The sequence below is a fragment of the Penicillium malachiteum genome (genome assembly GCF_028827825.1).
Source record: "Penicillium malachiteum strain IBT 17515 chromosome Unknown utg000001l:1.0-8184562.0:1.0-8186909.0, whole genome shotgun sequence".
In the NCBI taxonomy this organism is placed as follows: Eukaryota; Fungi; Ascomycota; class Eurotiomycetes; order Eurotiales; family Aspergillaceae; genus Penicillium; species Penicillium malachiteum.
The window spans coordinates 977,771-1,002,409 of record NW_026643094.1 but is presented as its reverse complement, the minus strand read 5'-3'; the positions used below and the strand labels follow the sequence as shown (position 1 = coordinate 1,002,409).

At 45.0% G+C, this 24,639-nt stretch overlaps 7 protein-coding genes across 7 annotated transcripts; 4 read left to right on the top strand and 3 right to left on the bottom strand.

The window, feature by feature from the left end:
• Window positions 1-1,476: 1,476 nt before the first annotated feature.
• N7483_000373 (Zn(II)2Cys6 transcription factor) lies at window positions 1,477-4,035 on the top strand (the record flags this gene model as incomplete). Its single annotated transcript, XM_057083811.1, has 10 exons — window positions 1,477-1,618; window positions 1,678-1,741; window positions 1,823-2,606; window positions 2,663-2,696; window positions 2,749-2,860; window positions 2,923-2,943; window positions 3,012-3,346; window positions 3,404-3,428; window positions 3,479-3,577; window positions 3,642-4,035. The coding sequence occupies 10 exons, from the start codon at window positions 1,477-1,479 to the stop codon at window positions 4,033-4,035; spliced, it is 2,010 nt and encodes a 669-aa protein (XP_056949960.1).
• A 723-nt stretch (window positions 4,036-4,758) lies between these two features.
• Window positions 4,759-5,469, top strand: N7483_000372 (glutathione S-transferase family protein; the record flags this gene model as incomplete). The annotated part of the gene is made up of 1 exon (XM_057083810.1): window positions 4,759-5,469. The coding sequence occupies one exon, from the start codon at window positions 4,759-4,761 to the stop codon at window positions 5,467-5,469; it is 711 nt and encodes a 236-aa protein (XP_056949959.1).
• Window positions 5,470-5,730: 261 nt separating this feature from the next.
• Window positions 5,731-7,359, bottom strand: N7483_000371 (putative monooxygenase; the record flags this gene model as incomplete). Its single annotated transcript, XM_057083809.1, has 6 exons — window positions 5,731-5,967; window positions 6,026-6,215; window positions 6,288-6,336; window positions 6,390-6,445; window positions 6,506-7,296; window positions 7,357-7,359. 6 exons carry the CDS (start codon window positions 7,357-7,359, stop codon window positions 5,731-5,733), a joined length of 1,326 nt encoding a protein of 441 aa, XP_056949958.1.
• Window positions 7,360-7,867: 508 nt separating this feature from the next.
• Window positions 7,868-9,215, bottom strand: N7483_000370 (uncharacterized protein; the record flags this gene model as incomplete). The annotated part of the gene is made up of 5 exons (XM_057083808.1): window positions 7,868-8,306; window positions 8,382-8,524; window positions 8,716-8,808; window positions 8,860-8,952; window positions 9,015-9,215. The coding sequence occupies 5 exons, from the start codon at window positions 9,213-9,215 to the stop codon at window positions 7,868-7,870; spliced, it is 969 nt and encodes a 322-aa protein (XP_056949957.1).
• Window positions 9,216-10,575: 1,360 nt separating this feature from the next.
• N7483_000369 (putative GABA permease) lies at window positions 10,576-12,295 on the top strand (the record flags this gene model as incomplete). The annotated part of the gene is made up of 4 exons (XM_057083807.1): window positions 10,576-10,674; window positions 10,727-10,797; window positions 10,848-11,425; window positions 11,481-12,295. The coding sequence occupies 4 exons, from the start codon at window positions 10,576-10,578 to the stop codon at window positions 12,293-12,295; spliced, it is 1,563 nt and encodes a 520-aa protein (XP_056949956.1).
• A 3,522-nt stretch (window positions 12,296-15,817) lies between these two features.
• N7483_000368 (putative MFS transporter) lies at window positions 15,818-17,595 on the top strand (the record flags this gene model as incomplete). Its single annotated transcript, XM_057083806.1, has 6 exons — window positions 15,818-15,838; window positions 15,882-15,986; window positions 16,055-16,307; window positions 16,365-16,406; window positions 16,463-16,949; window positions 17,010-17,595. The coding sequence occupies 6 exons, from the start codon at window positions 15,818-15,820 to the stop codon at window positions 17,593-17,595; spliced, it is 1,494 nt and encodes a 497-aa protein (XP_056949955.1).
• A 2,452-nt stretch (window positions 17,596-20,047) lies between these two features.
• N7483_000367 (uncharacterized protein) lies at window positions 20,048-20,544 on the bottom strand (the record flags this gene model as incomplete). Its single annotated transcript, XM_057083805.1, has 2 exons — window positions 20,048-20,372; window positions 20,438-20,544. 2 exons carry the CDS (start codon window positions 20,542-20,544, stop codon window positions 20,048-20,050), a joined length of 432 nt encoding a protein of 143 aa, XP_056949954.1.
• Window positions 20,545-24,639: the final 4,095 nt, after the last annotated feature.

Sequence of the window (24,639 nt, the reverse complement as noted above, 5' to 3'; positions counted from 1 at the left end):
GTATAAATAGTAGCCTATAATATGAGATAAATATGTAGCCCTAACTTGCTGTGGAGGATTAGGTGTTAGACTTCCGGGATACTCCTACACTATAGGTTTTATCAAACCTTCCAAAAATTGACTATATAATGGTCTGTGATAATCTAGGTAAAGTCTCTAAGTAATTAATTGGTGTTGAGTTAAACCAATCGGGCGTTTTATAGCTCTCTTATACTATCAGCCAGTACTCTTATACTGGAAACACTAGAAGCCCTGTTCTAAGTGGTGAGTATCCTGGTATAGTAATTAATCTGTAAATCTTAGATCACTTTTATTCCTGAGATAGTGCGTAGATATCCACAGATAAAGATATTTCTGAAGTTATAGTTATGTCCCCTTCTTTTTATCGGATACATCTACTCATAGCCATTCTGTGTATCTAAATCTGCGGAAGGTAATAAGACCAGGGCGACCATAGCCTAGAAGAAATAATCTTTCTGTTATTATAGACAATTATCGCAGGAATCGAATTGGCCGGAATCCCTAGGTAGGTAGTCCCATTCCAATACCATCTTCTTATCTATAGGATTAATTCTTTCTACTCCCGGTCGAAGTAAAACTTAAGTTCTTGTCCTGGCTGTTTCAGGGTACTATATCTTAATATAGCTACACTATATTGATTGTAAACTATACTTCGGCATTAGGATTGATCCCGGAAGACAAAGGAACTTTAACTTTTAAAAGAGTCCTAAAAATGGAGATATTTTTTATATGTTTCCTAAGGTAATTTCTAAGGCTTTGAGGCCTGGGTATATGAAGCTTTACAATTAAATAGACAAGCATAGAAGTGTAACATAATTGGTAGAAGAGCCATTGAAGGTTACCTACACAGAGCTGAATATGTCATGGGGTCCAAAAATACAAATCCTCTGCCAGGATTCTCCAAAAGACCAACAGTCATTGTGGAAACAGCGATTTCTGAAACAGGCACAAAGCTATTCCACGATGTCGAAAAATGGCTCGATACCAACCATGGCCATGAAACGGTCGTCACTACCGCAAAATCAGATCGAAAGAAGCCCCATATCACAATTGAAAGATGGGAGTGGTCACAAAAATGCAAACAATCGAGGTTACTGAGAGCAAGAGTGGTGACCAAGTGCATGTTGCTGGTACACCTTTAGTGATCCCGTTTGATCTTCTTTTCTTGAGGCCTGCAAATATCAATGGCACTCCCAGGGTGATATCACTATCGGGAGGACGCGCCTCAAGATTATTGCCGAAACTATCATGATGTACTAACCCGTGGACACCTCCGAGTTTCCTATTTTGGAATGAGCGGAGATGCATCGGATAAACTATTCTTCCATGATATTGCACCTGACACGCAAAACTCGGGAAATCCGGCCCTCGGCTTTTGTTATCAGCTGCAACTAGCCAGATCCACCCCCAGGCATCCCCAGATTTCGCTTGCCGCCGTGGCATGATGTCTGGATAATGCAGGAAATTCCCAAATCGCCCGGGTTGGAGCATCCAGCGCCCAAGCGGGCCAAACGCCCTCGAGCTGCACAAGCTTGCGAACGTTGCCGATCGAAGAAGTATAAGTGCGACGAGCAGTATCCATGCGCGCACTGTAGTAGTAAGTTAATCCGGGGTTGGGTTTTTTTAATGCGGGGTACCAAGCTGATCGCGTTTCAGAGAGTCGCCTTGAATGTGTCTACCAGGGAAACTACAGGGAGCGCGAAAGCGGCCGGTCTGCAAGGTGTGTATCACTGCTATTAAATCGCATTTTATCCACAGCGTCCAGTAACGCGTGAATGTGGAATGGCTAATAAAATAGCAGCTATGTCGTCGATTTGGAAAAGAAGGTGGAGGAGTTGGCCTCAAAGCTGCATGCAGCTGAGGCGCAGATGTCAACATCTCCGCTACCCCCGAATTTACCGATCGCGCAACAGGTAGCCCCGCGGCCAATGGACACAACGCCTTGTTCCATGCCGCGAACTGGATCTACTCCCGGTGAAACAACTAAACTACCTCCCAATCCTAATCCTCACGAGGAATCAGGAGAAAGTGCTGATGACGAGATCAATGAATTGAATCATCATACTAACGGAATCGAATTTCATGGGAGCACTTCCTCGGCAGCTGCTATCAGCCATTTACAGAAAGCAAGAGAGCCTAAAGTCCACGAGACGCGGTATCATCCATCTGCAGACTTTTCTTTAATCTCCACGTTGCATAACCCAAGCTTTTCTCCATCAACTACTGGCCCTGGCCAACTAAGTGCCATCGAACACCATAATTACTATTTCGACCAGGCGCATGTGTTCATGAATGGATATTTCGAAAATATCCATTTCATCCATCCTTTCATTGACAAAGACGATTTTTTGATCCGTGCCAATGATTTGTGGTTTAATCGAGCAAATACGCCTGAGCCCAGTTTCGTCGCATTATATTTGAGTGTGCTATCGTTTGGAGCGTTAGTACGAGTTTGGGATGAAGATAATTTGGCTGGTCTGGGTCGCTTTGAATGGAGTCGCAAGTTGTTTGGCGAGGCTCAAGCATACTTGAACTACTTGCGATTTTCAAATGACGTTGAAACTGTTCAATGCCTGTACTTGATGGTATGTGAAAACAATATCTGAAAATTCCAAAAGGGGTTGAACTGACTTCACCGCAGGCTAAGATTTGTCAAAATGAACTCAACCCTAACTGTAAGTTCCAAATTTGCTCAACCATTTACTCCTCATGAAGCTAATTTTTTAGTGGCGTACATGTATCTTGGTCTTGCAGTCCGTACTTGTTTGTCAGCTGGGTTTAACCGTGAAGTTCGTGGGCCTAACGATAAACGTTCGGGCTGGATCTCGAAGACCTGGTGGTAAGTGGAAAGGCCAAGAAACAGACCATCATGATACTAATCTCTACCTCTCATTATAATAGGGGCTTATTTTCCCTGGAAATGTAAGTGGCATATACCCCTATTCAGTCTGATATGAAAATATATTATCACAATATCTAACTCTTGACAGCGAAATGAGCTTTTCAGTTGGCCGACCGGATACATTGGGAATGGATGAATACCACAACCGAGCTATCCCAGAGCGAGATGACTCTGAGTATGCCATCATTCCCTGGATGATTGACTTTGCCCAGATCATTCGACGTGTTTCCGTTCAGATATACCACTCTCGTATCACCCTACAAGAGAAGCTCCAGCTCGCTCTTCAGATTGAGATGGATATGGACCGTTGGATCGCCCGACTCCCAGACAAATTAAGACCTGACGTAGGCAATCACAATCCATCCCGCGGCGCCCTTCGTGATCCAAAATGGGCTAGAAGACAAAGACTTGTGCTGAGAATTCGTGAGTTGCTCTCCAAATATTCATTCTCTTTCATTCCTGACTTATCACTTCCCTCAGGATATTATAATGTCAAAATGCTTTTGTTTCGGCCATTTTTGAGTCACTTCACTCGGAAACTGCGACATCCCCAAGCGAGCTTGAGGAAGCAATTAACAAGTGTTTGGATGCTGCAATGAAGACAATCGAAGTGATTCATGATATTTACCGAATTCACACATTCTTCCGATGTTGGTATGTTACAAATTATCTTGAACTTTGAAGAGCGACCATATATTAACCAACGAATCATCTTTAGGTGGTACAATACTACATATGTCATGTTCGCTACCTCGACTCTTCTTCTACCAATGTCAAAGTTGGGAATGTGCAGTGAGACAATGCCACATCTTCGATCTGTAGAGATGGGAGTCGAGATTCTTGAGGCTATGGAAGAGTCTGTGGTGGCCCGGAAGTCTGTGGAACTCATTCGACAGTACTTACGAGAGTTCAGAGCATCTGGAGCTCAACCTGGGTCTGGATTCGGCGAAGGTAATGAAGGTGTGGGTGTATCAACCGAGCCTGGAGCCACTCAGTCTGCGTTTGAGATACCAGAGTGGGCCTATGGCTTCGGATTCCCGGATTATTCCTTCGAAGGAATCGCACGGTTGTTCGACGATATTGGCGGATTACCCATGTTGGATGGTGAGTGAGTAGTTATCGTGTGACTCATGAATATACTTCTATTTGTACATATCTCAATGCTTTGCAGGCGTTTGAATAGCATTTGAATCCTTCAAAGGAAGGTTTAAATGATCTTAGTTTATTAGAGTCCTTCCTATTTTGACTAGTGGCCCGGGGTGCTCTTAGTGCTGACGGCTAGGATGATCCTGGACCTAATCTTTTCTTAACTCCGTTCTTTCCAAGGTTGTCATGCCCAGGTGAACCTCCAGGACTTGGAAGATTTTAATAAAATTTACTGTGAATTTGGGACATAAGTGGGTTAAATTTGGATTATTTTAAAGTTCCACGATTTTGACCATAGAAATAGTGTGTAAGGTGAAACCTAAAACCAGATGAATACAGAAATTTAAATCCTTTTATGCAATCGATTAATTGCCAGGTCTAGGTCCGTGTAGCTTGGTAATATTTCCTCAATTCAACCTTGGAAGTTACCATCCCCATTCAGCACGTGGATTTCCTTTGACCACCGGATCAAAAACCTCCCGGGCTCCATGGCCTCTGATATCATGGTTCGGATACCTCTTCACCGGATGCACAGGAAGCACAGCTCCACCCGCATATATTTAAAGTGGGGAGTCACTCCTAGGTGATGGTCAACTCATGAATCAGACATCTTCAAGTTTCATCAGATAAACAGTTGATTCTGAATAGCCTATTTCCCTCACTGCCTCTATCACAATTCTCGAACTGCAATGCCTTTGACACTTCACCACATGGGCCTGTCCCAATCCGAGCGCATCATCTGGCTCGCCGAAGAGCTTGGCCTCGACTACCAATATGTCCATCACAAGCGTGATCCTATATTCGCCCCGAAATCTCTCAAAGACCTCCATCCTGCTGGAACTGCCCCGGTAATGGAAGATGATTCATCTCCTGTTACTGGCTCAAAGGTTGTGCTCGGGGAATCTGGCGCTATCTGTGACTACCTCATCGCTGTGCATGGAAACGGCCGTTTAGCACCCACACCGAAAGATGGAGCTACCTACACACATTTCTTGGAATGGTACCATTTCGCCAATGGTAGCTTTCAACCAACTTTCCTTCGAATCATGATGACTCGAGGAGCGGATCCGAGCTCTCCAGTTGTGGTGAGCACGATGGCGAAATTGGACCAGCATCTTACCATGATTAATGTTCGTCTTGCTGAGACAGGGGCATATCTTGCCGGCGAAGATCTCACTGCTGCAGATATCATGATCCTTTTCAGTCTCACGACGATGCGTGGTTTCATTCCGGTGGAATATGATACTGAGAAGCATAAGCACCTTCTTGCATACTTGAAGCGCGTTTCTGAGCGACCGGCATACCAGAAGGCTATGAAGATTTGTGAGGGTGAAGAATTCGAGCCTTTGATTGGAGCAAAGGTTGAACTGTGTTCCATCATGAGGAAACCGACGCTATAGGATGAGTCCATGTGACACGTTCATACACCTTGTAAATTTACTATAGAAGTCCCGTACTCCGATTTCCATGTATTATTAATATATCTTCATTCAGTTATGACCATGGATAAAAATAGTATAATAAAAGACATAATATTCAACTCTTTGTAATGAACATCTTAAATTACCAGGCTATGGAAGGTTGAAGTTGGCAATCATTGCAAATTTGTGTATCGCAGAAAGGAATATGGAAATAATAGCGCCGCGACCCCTCAGTTTGCCTTATAAAATGGTACAGAACGACTTGAGAGACTTAGAAGCCTGGGCGAATACGTCTGGGTTCTGGGCCACGGCTTTCTCAACCTCCTTGATAGCATCGTATCCATACAGCCAAGGCTGAACCTCTGGACATGTCCATCGACTAGGGAATGCGCCCTTGATCTCCTTTCCGATTTGGGACAGGAAGACTTGGTCTCGCTTTTCTTGCTCTTCTCCATCTTGCATGTGGAAGTCATGACGCTAGTAATGCATGAGTCAAAATGCTATTTCGTTTGTAAATGTGATTGGTGTGTCTTACCTGCTTGAATGTCTCACGCACAATAGCCTCTCCTCGGGCTTTGCGGAGGCTCTCATATACTCGAAGGATGCGAGGCAACTGTTCCTTGTTTGTCATGTGGCCCAGAAGTAAGCCGAGAACGGCACCATCTTCCAGGGAGGAGTTGGCGCCTTGGGCTAGGTAGGGTAACATGGGGTGACATGAGTCTCCACTGTAAATAGCGTGTTAGCAAAGAGATTCGATGGATATGTCTTGATATGAACTCGGAAGGGACTTCACATACATGAAAACGAGATTAGACTTGTCATTAACCCAGTTCTCCATTTCACCGTCTGGATTTGTCAGCTATTGATACCACTTGGCCCATTCTGATCTGGAAACTCACGATGCATCAACTTCCACTTATCAACAGTCTCCACGTAAGTCAAGAACTTGTTCAAGCTAGAGTATGGTGTCAGCAGAAATGATAAATGAAAGATGGCAACTCGGTGCATGACTTACATTGGATCCCAGCCAACGAAAAGTTCCTTCATCTCATCCACAGAGCCAGTCTGCTTTGAGACACCTGGTGGAAGGTTGTCTGGCACCAAGAGGACGATATTATACATCTGTCCTCCACGCAGCGAATAACCCACAGCATGAGCACCAGGTCCGATCCAGAAATGAACCTCAGGATTCTCAACCAAGGCTTTCAGATCCGGATCAGAGATCTGGTCAGCAGTCAAAACAATCCGGTAAGCCAAATCACCCGTGGGAATAGGCTCATCCTTCTTGCCAACGAATGCCTCACGACACTTAGACCACAGACCATCAGCCGCAATAATAAGATCTCCCACAAAGCGCTTTCCAGCGACAGAGTGCACAGTCGTTGTCTCAAAGTCGATCTTCTCGATTCTCTCACCAAGGTGGAAAGTGACACCCAGGTCTTGTGCTCGCGCATACAACGATTGCTGAAGATCTACTCGGTGCAGATCGACAAACGGGGCATTATACTTGGCGCGAATTCCCTTATCAAAGGCATCATCGTGTGCGAGGACTTTGCCGGAGTACCGGTGCACAGTCAACTTGGTAGGCTCTGCAGCTGCCTCCCAGAGAGAGGCAGGAAGCTTCCAGTATTGCAGTAAACGCGAAGCGTTTGGTGTGATTTGCAGACCGGCTCCTACCTCGGCGAGTTCCTTCGCTTGTTCGATGACCTCGACTGAGTGTCCTGAGAGGGCGGCTGAGATTGCGGTTGCGATACCACTGAGACCAGCTCCGACGATCACAACGCGGAGACGAGCTTCTTCGGGGACCTAGTTGATGTCTGGAATAAGCATTGGTCATGAACTGCGGGGGGCTTGGTTCTTCGTTACCATCTTGGAACACTTGTTGATATAGACGTTTAAAGCACTGGATTTCTCGAGGATAAGCTTGGGAAGAATTGTTTTCAAGAATTCAATGAGAAGGCAAATATTTTTGTCTTGAATAATTTGAAGCTCCGCAATTATCAGCTGTTCGGAATGGCCGAGTGCGCGTCCCCCGGATCCGCCACGTTATCGGAATTGCCGAAACTCGGAATTCCCATTCGCTTTACAGCGCTACCCCGCGGGGAAGGCATAATTGTGGGTATTATCTCGCTTGATTTAACCCGAGCGAAGTGTCAGTAGGGAATGTGATCTGGTCAGCTGGACATTTGTGGATCTGGATGACATCTAAGCAGTCACCGGTGCCCAGACCAGTAGTCTAAAATCATTTACTAACGTAGGTGTCATCTGGTGGCTTTGTTCGCCATTGGGTATTAGGAGTGACATCTCTTGGCCAACATGATCGTCATACTCTATTTAAATGTAACTGTACAAAAGAGGCGCCCTAAGAGCCTTAGGCCTAAAATCTTGACCTCGCTTGATCGAGAAGCTCTATAGACTCATCGCGCATGGTAAGATGCACAGTCTTGAAAATTTGTAACCCTGATCCTCCCTCAGCCGGATCGATTATAGGATCTTCTTCCCGCTCCCAGCCTCCTACTCCCTGGACTGTCGTAGAAGTCCGAGAGAGCCCGACGTTGGAGAAGATGTTGGCCGAATGAAGTTTCGCAGACTTTGACCTCGACCTTGATCCTGAAGCGCCTTCAGTATATGAGATTCCATTTTCATCGACGTAAACATCAATAAAGGACTTGACGAATGCGGTGACAAGGCAAACTATGCTGAGGGCGAGGTAGATTTCGGTAGCGACGGTAGCGAAGGATCCGATGAGAATTGGGTGGGTTGATTCCAATTGTTTATTCACATAATATAAGCGAATAGCAGATAGAGCGATTAGTCTCAATTCAATATTATTGTTAGTTGCATTGAAATTTGTATCGCCGGATGAGGTAGAAAAGTTGAATAAAACTCACAGAACTCTGCTCTCTAGAGCTGAGAAGACCATCAACTTTTTACATTTTGAGATTCGGACACTGTAGATGGCAGAAACAGAGTAGCAAGATAGGAGTATTTCAATGAAGATGTCAAGAGCCGTGATAGCTTGCCATTGAGAAAACTTGGAGTGGGTTAGCAAGGATGAGCTTGAAGGAGTGTCCAATATTCTGAAATTCTTACCAGGCCGCTACACTCACTTCTGCTGATATTGTACCAAGGTCGCTTGCTGCAGCGAATAGAAACAAAAGGGATACCAAGCAGCGTCCATATTATGATTGCTCCAAGTATTGAGCCAATATATCAGCGTCGAACCACTGGCGAGAAAAGTTTATCGTAAAAAACACAGGCAGTGACTTTCGACAAGCCAAGAACGAGAATTGAAAGAATATCGGCAGTATAAGCAGCCTAAACAGTCATGTGTGAGCTCCAGATATCTTACTATTGAGTCTCTCGTACCTTGAACATTCCATCGGTCTTAGCCCCAGCGAGATTACCCCAGCCAAAGTGGACCGACACAAATACAACGACTCCCTGAATAATGGCAATTATCTTTACAACATATCAGTCAATCAAGGAAAATCAAGAGCATTGAGGAGTCAACAATCCCTTACCGCGAGAAAACTGAATAGATAATCATCGGTTTGTACGCTTCGCCTGTGCCATAAAGAAAATGCGCGTGCGGCTACAGATGCCAGTATCAAAACCAGATAAAAACCAGTGAGAACTACAATCAAGCCACTGCGATTGTTTTCATTGTCAACTGTAAGAGGTGCACTCACCCCTGACGGCGACGCCGACGGAGCAGTCGACATAGCCAGGCGCAGGCTTCAACGATTGAACTTGGATTGCTTAATGCATACCAGCGGGAACTAGATTGGAAAGATTCTTTCTCAATAGCTTGGCATTTTTTCTGCTCTTTTTCTTAACTGGAGTGATACATTCTGAAACTGAGGTAATGGGGCTAGAAATAACGTTCACAGTTGAATCTTGGAAGAAACACCGATATTAGATTAATCATGGGGCTGGACAGCCCTTAGTGCCCCTTATTCGTACTTCGTAGACAGAGCTAACCTATCTAAGTCTGGTGATGGGCATTTTTTTTGAAGATCATCGCCCAGATGAGATCGCACACAGGATATCTATCAGGGTTCAGGATTCAATCCCCATAACTTCGGAGTTTAATCGGCAAAAAGGGGAATAGTGCCGATCAGACTCCGATCAAAAGATAAGACAATTGCAGATCCCATATGAAGCGATTATAAAACCTGTTACCATCCATGGATATTTCGTGCTTTTGCATACCCTAGTGAGAAATGCAGCTGAGGAATATGTACTAGTATATGTAACATTTGAACTTCCAAGGTTGTGGACTATTTAATTTACGTATCAATATGAAGTGTAAGTGAACTTGGACGGAGAGTCCCCACTATGGAGAGATCATCGACCATTTGAACTTCCCCCAATGGTTAGTTTATGAACTTTTGTACTCTGAGGTACGTGTAAATTTAATAACCCGAGGCTCCACATAAGCATGAGATTTCAATCTACGGAGAGCACCGTTGGATGGTAGAGCAGCCTTAGTGTGATTGCTAAATTAGCGCGTCTGGGCACTTTATCGATCCTTGTCTTGATGTCGCACATAATTTCATTGTTAATAAAGTGTGGCTGCATTCCTGAAACGAGTTTGATGGTTCATCTGTTCTAGGAATGAAATTATCTTTATCCGAGTCGCACGAGGCTGGATTCCCACATAAAATCAGGTGGACCATCAACGGGCCGATGGCCGAAATTGGCCCAAGCATTCAAGAGATCGGCAATCTCCACTACCCAGGATGGTCAATTGTCCAGCTAGCCTTAACTCAAGTGCTAGTGGAGATTTGTTTCGGGTGTGTGGGTTTCCCTCTCCTTCGAAGTAAACATTGCAGATTAAACCAAGCCCATGTATTGGCCCATCCCTCATTCACGTTCGAAAAGTGGAGAACTAATACAATTTCATTCTAGTTCCTCGTCTAGAAGGCCGAAAGTGAGCATGTGCAGATAAAAAAAACTTTAATACCTCACTTTGGCCTGTCTATCGCGGTTTTCCTTTCAATTTTCAACTTGCTTCAATCCGAAGGTTGTTTGCCCATCCGCATTATGCAGGAACCTGGGAAAGCCCCAGGGCTCCATTCAATGGATATAGAAGATCCATACCACAATAAAGAAGGGGTCGAGGGGACCGCCGTTGATGATAATGACATGCAACGGATGGGAAAAGTTCAAGAATTCAAGGTATACTATATCGACTGAGCCTTATCAGATCTTCTTCTCATATTTCACTCAGCGAAACCTCCGACCCGTGGCGGCTCTGAGTTTTGCTTCAGTATTGCAAGCAACCTGGGAGTTTATTCTCCTGTAAGTAGCGTCTGAAGAAATTCTCATAAACAAAGCTAAATCTGGAACAGTTCAGACTATGAGGGACTAGAGGATGGAGGACTCCCTGGAATGTTCTGGTCTTATATTTGGACTTTCATTGGATTCGGCTTCATCATTGCCTCTATCTCTGAAATGGCCTCTATGGCCCCAACATCTGGTGGACAGTATCACTGGGTCTCTGAATTCTCATCACCTCGATACCAAAAGTTCATGAGTTACATTACTGGATGGATGTCAGTACTTGCATGGCAAGCTGGAACCGCGTCAGGATCCTTTCTGACTGGAACCATCATCCAGGGTTTGATCAGTGTCCGAAACCCAGACTACAATGCTGAAGGCTGGCAAGGAACATTGCTTGTTTTTGCCATGGTTTTGGTAATCTACGTTTTCAACGTTTACGCCTCTGACTTGATGCCTATTCTGAATAACCTCCTCATGATTCTTCACATTCTATCGTGGGCAATCATTCTCATTGTCCTGTGGGCAATGGCACCTCACAGATCAGCAGAAGAAGTTTTTGTTACCGGATGGGAAAGCTATGGAGGGTGGTCTAATATGGGATTGGCCGTGATGGTGGGCCAAATCTCGGCTATCTACGGATCTCTGAGTATGTTCACCCCCTTGCGTCGATTTCAAATATGGCGTTTGCTAATATCACCAAGGCTCTGATGCAGCTGCACACATGTCAGAGGAGGTGAAGGATGCCGGTCGGTATGTTCCTATCGCTATTGCGTGGGGATACTTCAGCAATGGTATCATGGCTGTCATCCTGCTGATTGCCTACCTTTTCGCCACTCCGTCTGTGAAGGCCTCTCTTGACGACGATACCGGCTTCCCATTTCTCTATATCTTCAAACAGGCCGTATCTACGGCTGGAGTGAATGGACTGACATCAATCATTTTGGTGCCAGTCATCTTCAGTAACATTTTCTTCAATATGGCTACTTCTCGCCAAACCTGGGCCTTTGCTCGCGACCGGGGTCTGCCTTTCTCAAATTGGATTGGCAAGGTGGATGAAAAGAGGAAGATCCCCACTAATGCGATCATTCTATCGTGCATTATTAGCTGTGCTCTTTCCCTTATCAACATCGGATCGGAGACTGCATTCAACGCGATCATCTCCCTCAACGTGGCGGCATTGATGTATACATATATCATCTCTATTGCCTGTGTTATCTATCGCAAGATCTGGCATCCAGAGACACTTCCAGTTGCTCGATGGAGCATGGGTAAGTGGAGCCTGCCTGTTAACATCATCGGGCTACTGTATTGCATCTTTGCACTTTTCTGGTCATTGTGGCCCACCGAGGTTCCAGTGACTGCAGCCAACTTCAACTGGAGCGTTGTGATATTTGTTGTTGTTTTCATTATCAGTTTAGTGATGTATGTTTTCAAGGGGCGGAAGGAATATGTTGGACCGGCAGCTATTATCCAGACCTCGGGAGCATTTGAGCCTGAGGTAGAAAGTCGAATATAGACAGCCACTGCCATGAGGGATTCAGATTCCTGGTAGGCAGGGCTATACTTTTAAATGTTAAAGGTCAACTGGTCATGGTGATAATGAATTGGGATCAATGTTTGGAAAGGAATCTAAATTTTCGGTAGTAGGTGCTAGTAGTAGTAGCGTAAGAAACCATCAATTGATTGACATTTATTATTTAGGGTAATATCTCTGCAGTGGTTATACTAGTAGTAGTGACTTAGAAAGAATGACTTGTATTCTTCAAATTTCAGAGACTCAAGGTACTATGTGATCGATCAATAGATTATTCAAATGTTTCAACAAATAGAGTAGTACGTAGCAAGTTCTCACGCCGCGCTTTGCGTGGCACTGCTAATGAAGCAGCGAGCATTTGAAATCGGGAAAGGTATATCCTCAGTATGTGAGTGCTTGGCCAAATGTGTCCACATAACTAAGTAGTACAGGGCTTATGTAGTCTGCCAGTGAGTCAGGAGCATCTATACTAGGTGCCTAATGACCTATACCTCTTGATATGTAAGTACCTACAGGGTTACCTACTGGGTTACCTATATGATTACCTGAAAGGGAAGGTTAGCTATTATATAGTTAGATATAGACAGATATCTAAAGTAAGAGGTAGCTAAAGTGAGACATACCTAGTGTAGTGGGGTACCCTGTCCCCTACTACACGTACCGTGCTAAGAATTACCGTTTGGTTACATCTCTGTTTTGTCATGTTTTCAGTCCCGTCTTTGTACGTACAAGAATGCCCGTCGTTATAGTCTAGAATACACACTCCTACACATCTCTCATCCCACCCCTACGGGGTAGTCCGGCCACAACGTACATGTTGGTTGGTGTTATCCATTCATGCTAGCTGGATCGACCCGTGTATCTAGAATACACTGCCTAACGGTTCCCCTCTTCACTAGGTATCTAAAGTAGAAGTGAGATATATCTAAAGTGAGATATACCTAGGTATCTAAAGTAGAAGTAAGAGATAGCTAAATTAAGAAGAATTTATTCATGTTTACTAGAGATAACTAGACGTAATAAAAAAATGAAAGTCTGTTTATTTGTGAATCTATGGTTTGACCTTGGAAGCTATGGGTTCTGCCTCCTTTAAATTTGTCCTTCTAGTCTGATGCCCTGCAGGTTCCAAGGTTTGTGTGATATTAATTCTCACACTTCAATGCTCTGATCTGCTTCTTAATCCAGACATGAACACCTGGGCTCCACTGGAGAGAGAGGATCTGCCAGTGTGTCTGCAAGCAAAACCAAAAAGGCTACTATTCGAAATGGATCGATTGATCAAAGCTACAATCGGATGTGGAAAGTGTGGACAATATTGATATACGATTTGCAAGAATCGGAGAACTGGAAAGCAAAGTCAAGGACGACCTTCACGATTGTCAAGAGGGTTTAGACCAGATCCGTAACAGGAAGGTCAAGAACGATAATCTCGATTTCAAGTCCACGAAAAGCAAAGATTTGGAAGATGAATTGATAGAGCAGTTGGCGGAGATCAAATGTCAGCTATCATCCTTCACAAGGATCTTGACTTTAGTTAAGACCAAAGAGATAAAATTCAAACAAAATATAAGAAATTTCGTGACTGAGAAGTCCTAGGTCATCACAGGAACATATCAAGAGAATGCTAGCGAAATTTGTCAAGATGAGAAGAGTCGATCGAGAGCAAAGAAAATGATGTCCTGCACTTGAGTGGATCAACATCAGATGACGCTAGAGAAAACTGCACCATGTGGTGCCCAGGTGATAGTTCCAAAGGAATTTCAGGATGCCGACATTAGTGCCGAAATCTTTTTAGAACTTTGATTTGATTATTTCGATATTAAAAAAAAAGTATGGTGTCGTAAGCGATTTGTCGGATATGAGCACTATCACTGACTCGGAATACACTATCGGCCCCACGCAGATGAGTTGCTAAACCCTGCATTGAATACGAAACCTACGTCTATTGCCCCGAAATTGGAGTCAATAACAAATATAATTCCACAGACCCACTCTCTTTGGCAAATCATTCTAATGGGATTGGTTTCATTTTTGATAATCATTTTCCAATGATCATTCAATAAGATGGACCCTGAGGCATATTCCAAGATTCCCAAAGAAGCGCAGAGCCTGGTGTCATTAGCCGAAAAGGAAACCTACTATCGCTAATGTCAAAACTGGAAGAAAGCACGGACATCAGTACGTTGAATAGGGACAGAGATAGTCTGCTTTCAATATGAAGGGCCAAAGGACAAAGAGCTTGTCATTGAATTACTTGATAAGGGAGCAAATCCTGGTCCAATAGGTCATAAACAGGAAGCGCCCATTGTCCAAGCTGCCAGATATGAGATAGGCGAAAATTCAATGTCTTGAGGTCAGATTCATTTGATGCTTCTCAATATCATATAGCATTGGTTGGGGCTGCGGAGAATGGTAATGAAGAGATTATCACTTTACTCTCAAGTGCTTGGACCGTGGAGTAGATCCAGATCCAATTGATGCGGGTGATGAAAACGATAACATTTGAACACGGCACTGCTTAAAGCTGCGGATAACGGCTATGCAGGTGTTGTTCACCTTTTACTTAAACGCGGTGCCCAACCGAATATACTCAACTACTGGAAAGAATCTGCTTTTTTGCAGCGTGTCGATCAAAACATGAGCTGGTAGGTCGGCTTCTTATAAAGAACGGGGCCAACTTCGATTCAAATGCCCTGGAAAGCGCTCGCAAGGGATCTTCCTACAAGTTCTATTTCACCCTTCATGAGAGAAAATTATTTTGAACTTAAAGCAGCTTGGAAGCGGATAAACCTCAAGCTGCGATATGGGACATAAGGATAGGCCAAATTACACTGGCGTGGATATAGTAGTGCTTCTAGTAGAAGAAATTTACTTTTGCAACATTTGAAGCCTTCAAGCTTCTATCAGCTTAACGGTGACCTTTGAAGACATTAAAAGTCTACTACGTATCTCAAAGTGCGCTGCTGAATTCAATTTGTTTCAAGTTGAAGATCCTACTAATGTGCGTTCTTGCTATCGGTGTAGGTAGTGAGCTCCTAATCTTGGAAATATGCAAACCCCTCCCCCCCTGGGCACCTATTAATGACTCATTAATATCTGCAGGTCACCTGAGAGACACAAATGCGCAGTTGATGGTAAAAAAAGTCCAGTATTTCACCCTAACATTCGCCCCCTATCAGTGGGGAAGCATCGCTTAAATGCGCACATGTGGTCCCGAGGTGTATCCGAGCTCCACCGGCTTTTCCGGGGAATTGATATAGTGCTTCCCCATGGGGCCAGCGAATTAAAATGCTCACGCACGTGGGTTTATGTGCGGGGAATGAGTCTAGTTCCAAGTCTAGCTCCTTTCAAATGCTGGAATTCCCATGGTGGCTTGCTCCTTTCCCGACTTTCGGTGCCGAAAAGTTGTTTATATGCGTCGCCCGCACCCTCATCGTCCCATAATCATACGATTTTTTCTCAGACTGTCTCCTTCACTTCTCAGTGGTTGCCCTTGTTGCGAATATGGTGGACATCAATCCTAGAGTGAGTAGCGTGTTGTTTATCTGAATTTTGAAACTATCTGGAGCTTTACGATCTGACCAGTCATTGTCCACAGCTTTTCCCTAACCGGGTGCGATATGCAGCCCTTATCACCGTCAATCTCTATGTTTTCATGGGCAATATGTACTCGGTAAGATCCTTGCGAGTCAATTCAAGATGATGGGTCATCGTGGGCTTACGAAGAATGTTTGATATTAGTCCGGCCTGGCGGTTGGCTTCGAGGCCCTAGCAGAGTATTTTGAGATGCAAGATTCTCAACTATCACCTCTTATCACTTACTCAGTCTTGTCTATGGGACTGGCGAACTTGGTTTGGATGCCCCTTGCATTATGTTTTGGAAAACGACCAATCGTCTTATTCTCCATGGCAATGTTCCTATGTGGCATTGCATGGAGCGCGGTCGCGAATGACTTTCACAGTCTTCTTGCATCCCGAATTTTTGCTAGCTTCGGTAAGACTTCACACCCGCTGCGATATGATGAACTCTTACTAATTCTGGGAATAATAGGCTATGGTGCCATTGAATCTCTTGGACCTAGTATCCTAGCAGGTGTGTATCCCCACCAGCTCCACCATAAAAAGTGCATCATTCTAATCAAAATGCAGACCTTTTCTTCGAGCGAAACTATGCAAGTGCAATGGCCGTCTACGCTGCCTCCTTGTCTGGTGGATCTCAGATTGGCCCAGTCATTGCCGGATACCTCATTCAGGCTCGAGGCTGGAGATGGTTCTTCATCCTCTGCGCAATCATTGCAGGTGCCAACTTTGTCTCCACCATCTTCCTTCTACCAGAGACTACCTACGAGCCCGAGGAGAATTCCGAGCGCAATGATGATGCTGATGATGCCGATGATATTGAGAAAGATAATAGCAGTCACGTTGAAGCCGTGCGAGTCAATACTCAACATGGCGACCGTGTCAAAATGGACTACGGTGAATACTCGAAGGGATTGTTCACTGTGAAGATGACGAGGGCTGCAAAGGAGAAGGGTTTGTTCAAATACTTCGCCTACCTTTTCGTCCTGCCATTCCCACTTCTGATGGTTCCTGGTGTGTTGATCGCATCGATCATGTATGGTGTGGTTCTAGGAGGGTAGGTTCCTGTTCTCTCTCGACTTGATGTTGAATTTCGCATACTAACTGAATCTTTCAGTATCGTTGCTATTTCAACCCTCGCCCCGGATATTTTCGCTCCACCACCATACCTCTTCACCTCCGCTGACCTCGGTCTGTTCACCCTCGGAAGCTTCGTCGGTGTCGTCGTCGCCTGGCCCATCGCTGGTCCCTTGACCGATCTTCTCTCTCGCTGGATGCGCAAACGCAACAATGGTGTTCACAAGCCAGAGCACCGTCTACCAGCGCTTATCCTCCCCTTCTTGATCTGCCCTATCGGTCTGATTGTATTTGGATATACAGTCGCGCGGGAGCAGAACTACCTTCGTCCTGCTGTTGGATCCGCTATCTGTGCAGCTGGACTAGCCCTGGTTCCCTCGGTGATGCTCTCATACGTCGTGGACTCGTACCCCCGAGTCGCGGGAGAGGCTCTTGTGTTGGTTAACACATCGAAGAATGTCGTCGCCTTTGGACTCGCCACGGGTGCGTACTCCTGGATGGAGGAGCAAGGCGTGGAGAAGATGTTTTACGAATTTGCGGGAATTGAATGGGCAGTGCTGGCACTCGGATTGCCCCTTTACTTTGCAGGGCCATGGCTGCGAGCCCGTACTGAGAAACTGCTTTAAGCGCATCCATTCCCATGTTATATATGAAACTATTTTTAACTTATGATTAATCAATATTCAAGAGCCTTATGTGTATATCGATAAACCGTTAAATTTCTCGATCTCAAGTTTTCTATTTCTAGGGTTGGGACCATGTTTTTGTGTTAATCTGGCGAATCGTGTGTTCGTCTCAATCCTACTGCTTTGATCCGATCATGTTTCGTTTTTTCTAAATTAATTCATCACGTCATAATTTTCTTTTTCATCTCATATAACAAGGTTCCATAACTCAGTTGGTTAGAGTGTGGTGCTAATAATGCCAAAGTCGAGGGTTCCCCTCTGGGACCATGTCTTTTTTCTCTTTTTTGATTGATTTCTCTTTTTTATTACTTCTACGATGGCCGTGACTGGATCTTTAATGCAATCAATAAATAGCCTTCAAATTCTGTCGACGCCTAAACCCCCATATTACAAAAGGGCCAGGATTACCATCACGTTCAAACGAATTCAGCGCGACTCGGACGCATGGGGCGCGTGTTTCTTGGTGTTATTTATTCGAAGCATCACCCCACTATGCCTCCCGACCTCGGGAGGTCCTGTAATGCTGTCTTTCATGCTTCCCATACTTGCATATAAATCATCCATTGTCTCCCATTTATGGAGGAAATATATGCATTTGCAGCTCTGGAGAAGCTGCATCAATTTTTCTGTTTTGTCTATGTGTCCTTCTACATCTACAAACAGCGAGCTGCGGACCACCCGCCTTGTCCCAGCCCAGGGCAACGGAGATAACCTTGGAACTACTGCAGAAGTGTCTTGATACAGTCACTAATATGAAGCGGTTCGTCTCATCAGGTATGGAACCGTGGAAGGCCAGCTTCTGGGGTGCACCGCGAGAACATAAAGGAATGGCTTTGTTGGGGATTTTTTAAGTAAGAAATCATATACCAGCGATAAAGATCAGGAACTCGATGAATACGTTGATCGGATCGAAGATCGCCTAGGATATTCATTGCCAGTGGGCAAGGATTCTTCTAAATCTTTGCGAGTGACTTTGGATCCAGTCAAACTGCAACATCGCCCCTTGCTGTACTATGTGGTATCTTATCCCTTTAACCTGCTCTATCCATTGAATTTGAGTGGTATAAGCTGATCGGATCCAGTGAGGGGTTGGTCTCTTCGATATTATCACAGAGTTTCAAATGCGAACATTTGCAGCGCAGGATATCAGCACTACATTACACGCAGCTGGTTTCTATGTAAGCTTCCCATTTCGACCTCAGATGCGTCAAGTTTTCAGCAAGTATCATTCTCCGTCGAAACATCTTTCCTACTGGTATCGACCATATAGACCATCAGACAGTCTTCCCATACTGTTAATTCATGGAATTGGCCTTTTAACTGCATGTCTTCCCGTATTTGATAAACTCTCAGACCTCTGTCAAGGAAAGTCAATAGAAGATGATAGTATTGGTATCATCGTCATCAAAACACTACCTGTTAGTTTGCGGATATCACATGGAGCGCTACTCCACGACCAGCTTTGTTCAGAGATACGTACAATTCTCGATTATCATGGCTGGACGCAATTTGTCATGATGAATTTCTCGTATGGAAAGAGGATCTGTTTCAATGCCTAGAATGACGACCGTCATTTTGGGTGAGAAGGATAAAATTTTTGATGCTAAGGTTGTAGGCTCTTACTTATTCAGTGGAGGAAACCACAATACTCAAGCGTGGAGGAAGAAATGGTGGATCGGAGGAGCTATTGATGTTCTGTAGTTTGACGGAATTGACCATGAGGGAATATCTAACAGCATGGATGATTCCCGGGTGCTTGTCGGTTGAGATTTCCTCAAACTACTGCCGTGAAGACTCGGAGAACCGACCGGTGGCTAGGAGAGGCTTCAAATGTTGAGGATCCAACCCAAAGTTCATATAGCGATTCCTTGCAATCATTAGAGCTTAATATTGATTTACCATCCCGCAATTTGATTGTACGCCCATATCAACTAATGATTATTCACTGAGTGTGGAGACTGTCCCGTATTGAGCCAAAACGAGGTTCAAGGACTCGAAACCGGAAATGCAATATTTATTCAGGAAATGCTTCAGCCAGGCCGGAAAGCCTTCAGTATATCACAAAAGAAACCAGTAGACTCAGATGTAAGGACGAACCGAGAGGGAGAAGATAAAAAGAAACAGTATCCTCGAAATCACAGACACAAGCCCAGTTGCTCTGCTCTAGCCATTCTTTTATCAAACTCAGCCGACAGTGAAAGGAAAAATGTACAAAATATAATAATCCCCATAATGGAATAACAAATCCAGGAACAGCGAGGGGTGCCCAAGGAAAGAAGACAATATGTCACGAGAAATGAAAGTAAACAAGAGGTTGATAGACGTCCCCACACCAGGTGGATAGAACGCATGCAAGAAACCCAAAATGGAAACCCAAAATGCGGCTCAACAGCTATAGATTGCGTGGTGTGTTTGTCTCAACACGTCCACAACCCGTTCCATCTCGACTACCCCCGCCAACCCGCTTCCATGCCTGTGATACTCTGGGATCTGGGAATGAGGTAGATGGGCTTCGGCTTAATGAGCCAGGAGAGGACGGGGCCGATGATCCCGGTGTTGTGTTGGCTGTCCTTGAGGAGACGGCTATGGTATTCGTTCGAATAGAACCTGTAGACCAGGTGGTTGTTCGGATAGGAGTTCCACCTCCAGCTGGATGGCAGTGTCCACATAAGAATAAAGTATAACCAAGACCGGCACAGCTAGTGCAGACGGAACCCCTGGGGTAAAATGATTAGTATCTTGGAATTTCTGGATATGATTAATGTGTAGAACTTGGACCTACCTTGGGGCATTACCAGCACAACTGCGGCATGTTAAAGCAGTTTTTCCGGCAACGCAAGATGTGTGGGTTGGATCAAGGCTCAACAGAGAGTTGTTTGCGGGAGACATGGTGAGGGGTTTGAAGACTCGGATGATATATGGTGGGGTGAGATGGCGGCAAGATAATGCACAATGCTAGAATCGGCAAGTGCTGCAAGAGAAACTTGGCGAAAGAATATGCGCCACTCAAGAAGAACAATACAATAGAGTACTTGAATAGTACTTCAGTATCTGAGTCTTTGTTCCTTGGGATAAACCTTCGCATAAACCCTGGGATATATGGAAGAGATATAGGAAGGTTCTGACACTTTATCAAGTTTAACTTGAATCAATTACACTCGGAACAAAGGGAAAGAAGGCAACGTGTTGTCTCCAAGGATCAGACTAGGGTTAAATCCTGCCCAGGCCGAAGTATAATGAGACCGGAAATGGGAAACAGAACAAGGTGGACTCTTATACGCGCGAACACCTCGGGAACAGGTGGCACACCACATCTCAGGTTAAATGTTACATTTGCCGAACAGGATACGATGACGGCCGAAGGGAAAATCACTATGAAGACCAATACAACTTTGGCGAATCAGATGACAATCCGTTGCAACGGTGAGTTATAATGCAGCTGAAATTGGATATGATTCATACAAGGTATGAGCACCTGAACAGGTGAACTCGCTTGGAGGCGACATATTTCTAGGTCATGATCTACCAATAAGAAGACGTTGACTAGATCTAGCATGAAATTGAGGGAACGGTGCATGTGCCGTCTTTGGTTTAGTTTAGTCTGGTTTAGCGTAAGCCCCATCAGCACCTGGGCATTGATGAGCGTAAGCGTCGAAAAAACGACACGCAGTACTTCATCTAGCGCTGTTGGGTCGGACTAACCTAACAGCGCACGTTCAAGGTTGCTGAAACGGGCCGAGAGATAGTGGGGTACACTAATCATTACGAACGTCGATCAATCCTATCCGCGGAGAACTTATCATGAGTGGCTAACCTTTCTTTCAGGTTCAAAAGAAGGGTTAGTTGTCAATGTCACCTAATACCGTCAGACTGCAACGATGTCCTGGGTTATGTGGCGGTTCAACAGAAGGTAGTTCGAACCAGGAAGAAAGATGAACTGGACAGGGATGATTCAATGGGAATATTCGGCGTACACAAATCAGGATCGGATTCATTGTCAAGCGGATCGTTACCCAGACCTGGATTCGGTGTTGCCTACGCGGAAAATAACTCCCAGCCTCATGGCAGCCACCACAGCCCTGTGTTACCAGGGGTTATAGTATGTAAGCGGGAAGTATTATGGGGCCAAGAAACCCACTCTCAAAAGGCCGGACAGACACGGCCACAAGGCTTCAATTTCAGGGCAAGGGAGTGGAATCATTCGGCTCGGGATTTGTAGGATCTAAATGGGGAAATCCACGGGAAGTTGCATTAAGCCATGCGAGGATGATCTCATTTCCCAGAGCATGAGAGGAAAGAAGCAACAGAAGAGCGAAAAAAAGTCAACACGCACGTGGATGAAAATGATCTTTGTCAGATCAACGCGCGTCTGGATGACTCTGATACAAAGGAACTTCGATTTCGAGATATGATAGTCTTTTCATCTCGACGGAATTGAGAGAGGTCAATACGAGTAGGATGGATGTGACCACGCATCGGACTGCCCGCTGATGGCTGATCATATGCGGAATGAAATGAGATTAGATGGAGAATGGAGCAAGACTCCAAAGATCTGGGACTCGCGTGCATTCGAAAAAGAGAAAGAGGACATAAAGAGCCGGCGGGGTCTCATGCATCACTCGACATATAGATTGCAGGATCACTATGCGAACTTGCAACAAAGTGCTAGTGATGACGACAGTGCACTGTGATTATCAGCTGTTCAAGGGCAATATTGATCGGAACATGCGGACATGATGATAGCTCCCTTTTTGGGAGCATTTCAACACGGTTCTGGGAAACCAAGGAATGCACCTTCAGTCGAGATCAAAATAATGCCGAGAGCTGCGTAGATTTGTTCGAGAAGAAAAAGGGAAAGATAAAAAATGAAAATCATTTCAACCAAAGAAGGAAAAGAATTTGAATCCACGAATTGAAATTAAATGACAAGGAACACGTCCCACTGACGTCCTGTAGCCAATCGCATCATGCAAGAATCATCGGTAAGATCGGCGCACTCTCGAAGCGCCGTGGATGCTGCGACCTGGCAGATACCTCCGTAGTCTCAGATGCGACTAGCCGTCAAGCACCGCATGGAAGGGCCCGGAGATATTACCACGCCAGGACAAGGTCTTGAGAAAGATACGTTCATTCATCCTTATCCATCTACATTGCCCCATCCTGGCTCGAGTTGCCAGGAATGCAAGGGGCCATCGGCAGCCGTTGGGGTCCAAAGATGCCGATAATAGCATAGTCAGCCGGAATGTCTTCCATGAGTCACTGTGAGAGGTGTATATTCTCCGCTTATTGTTGCTGCTGAGCAGCCAGTAAGCACTCAGAAAGGTGCCTGGATTCGTGGGACGATATGTACATCGTATTTTCATATGCGAGTCGAGTTCGTTCAGATTTGAAGCGCCTAGAAGTGAGTTGCATACTCTCATAACAGAGAAGTTTCCCCCCATCAAATGTGCTCATTGAGCTAGGTGGAGCGGGTTGTGGCCATCCTGCAGCTACCCCTTGTCCCATCACGCGCTGCTGCTATGCTCGGGATTTCAACATGGACTGGGAATCATGGTCTCTTACTGCGGCAGCATGCGTGATGGTGGAGCCACTCTCAAAATGCGAAGCCACGAAAGGCCTGGAAGCGCTTCAGGGTGAAGATGCGCCCAGAAATTCAGCATCAGTGGGAATTTTCTTGTTCGACGTGCTGTTGTAACACCCCGCTTTGAGAGAGGTTCACAAAGAGAGGATGCTGATCCCAGGGGTACGAACGGGCAACTACGACGTCTTCAGTCAGCTGACATCGAGTCTCAAGGATTGAGCTGCGGCCCGATTGATGATCCTGATCCTTTTGTCTCCGCCGCCTTTTCATCATAAAATCGACCCTCTGATTCGGTTATGCAATATTGAAAAAGCAGGCCACGGGCTATTTCGCCGTGGTCCACATTTGAACCAACCAAATGGCGATCTTCCTGATTGTTGGTATACCGCACCTTTTTTTAATTTTTTTTTTAATTTTTTTAATTTTTTTAATTTTTTATTACTTGTTCTCAATTTTTCGGAGCCTCGGGTTGGCATGATGGAGAATCTCACTCCTGAAATTTCACGACTCTTAAAATTGAGCTGAGTTCGGATTTGGCGGACTCTTGTTGACCGGGGAGAACTTGTTTCCTGAATAGAACTGGGTGCAAGAAACCTACATACCGCCACAAAGTGAAGCTTGCACTTACATGCTTCAGGAACCATTTTTGTGGCGTTCACCCGTGGACACTGACTGAAATACGTTGATTCCTCTGACTTCCGGGCCTTTACAGCGGGGTCTGCTCACAGTATACTGAATCGAAGTCTATCTGTATTTTGAATCACAATTGCTGCAAGCTTTGCATTTCGGTCAAATGACATCATAGAGAAGCTTTGAAATGAGACTGTAATGAGAGAACAGTGCCTGGCAAGTATAGAATATCCCGTGGAGCACTGAGCAGGTCACGCGCCCATGATCAGATAGCAGCAGAAGGATCTGTGGTGAATGTATTCTACAGCTGAGCCAGGAACCGAGCTCATCATACAGTCACGGTCGAACAAATTGGACTTAATTTCTCTTATCAAGGTGTTCAAACCAACAAAAGAGATTGTATTCTTGCTAGTCATTATGGTCTGCCTGGCTATTGATGGGTTCGGTTAGAGATCACAAGCAACGCGAGGCGAAGACTAGCCATAGAGGAAACCCCAAAATAAAAGTAGAAAGGGCAAAGGCGAAAAAAATGAAAGACAAGCAGAGCCAAAAGCGAGAAAAAATAACCTCCAAAGCAATGCTAAACTCCGAGCCTTAAAAACACCCCCACGTCCTGTGATGCACACGCAATCATTGGAGTATCTTGCCTTCAGTGGAGGGGTTCACGAATAAGGTAGATTATCTTAAAGAAAAGCCACAATCTGCACGGATTGCTCCAGGGAGACATGGGGAAACACAAGCCATTTGTTTAGATGAGTTGCAATGATCCGATT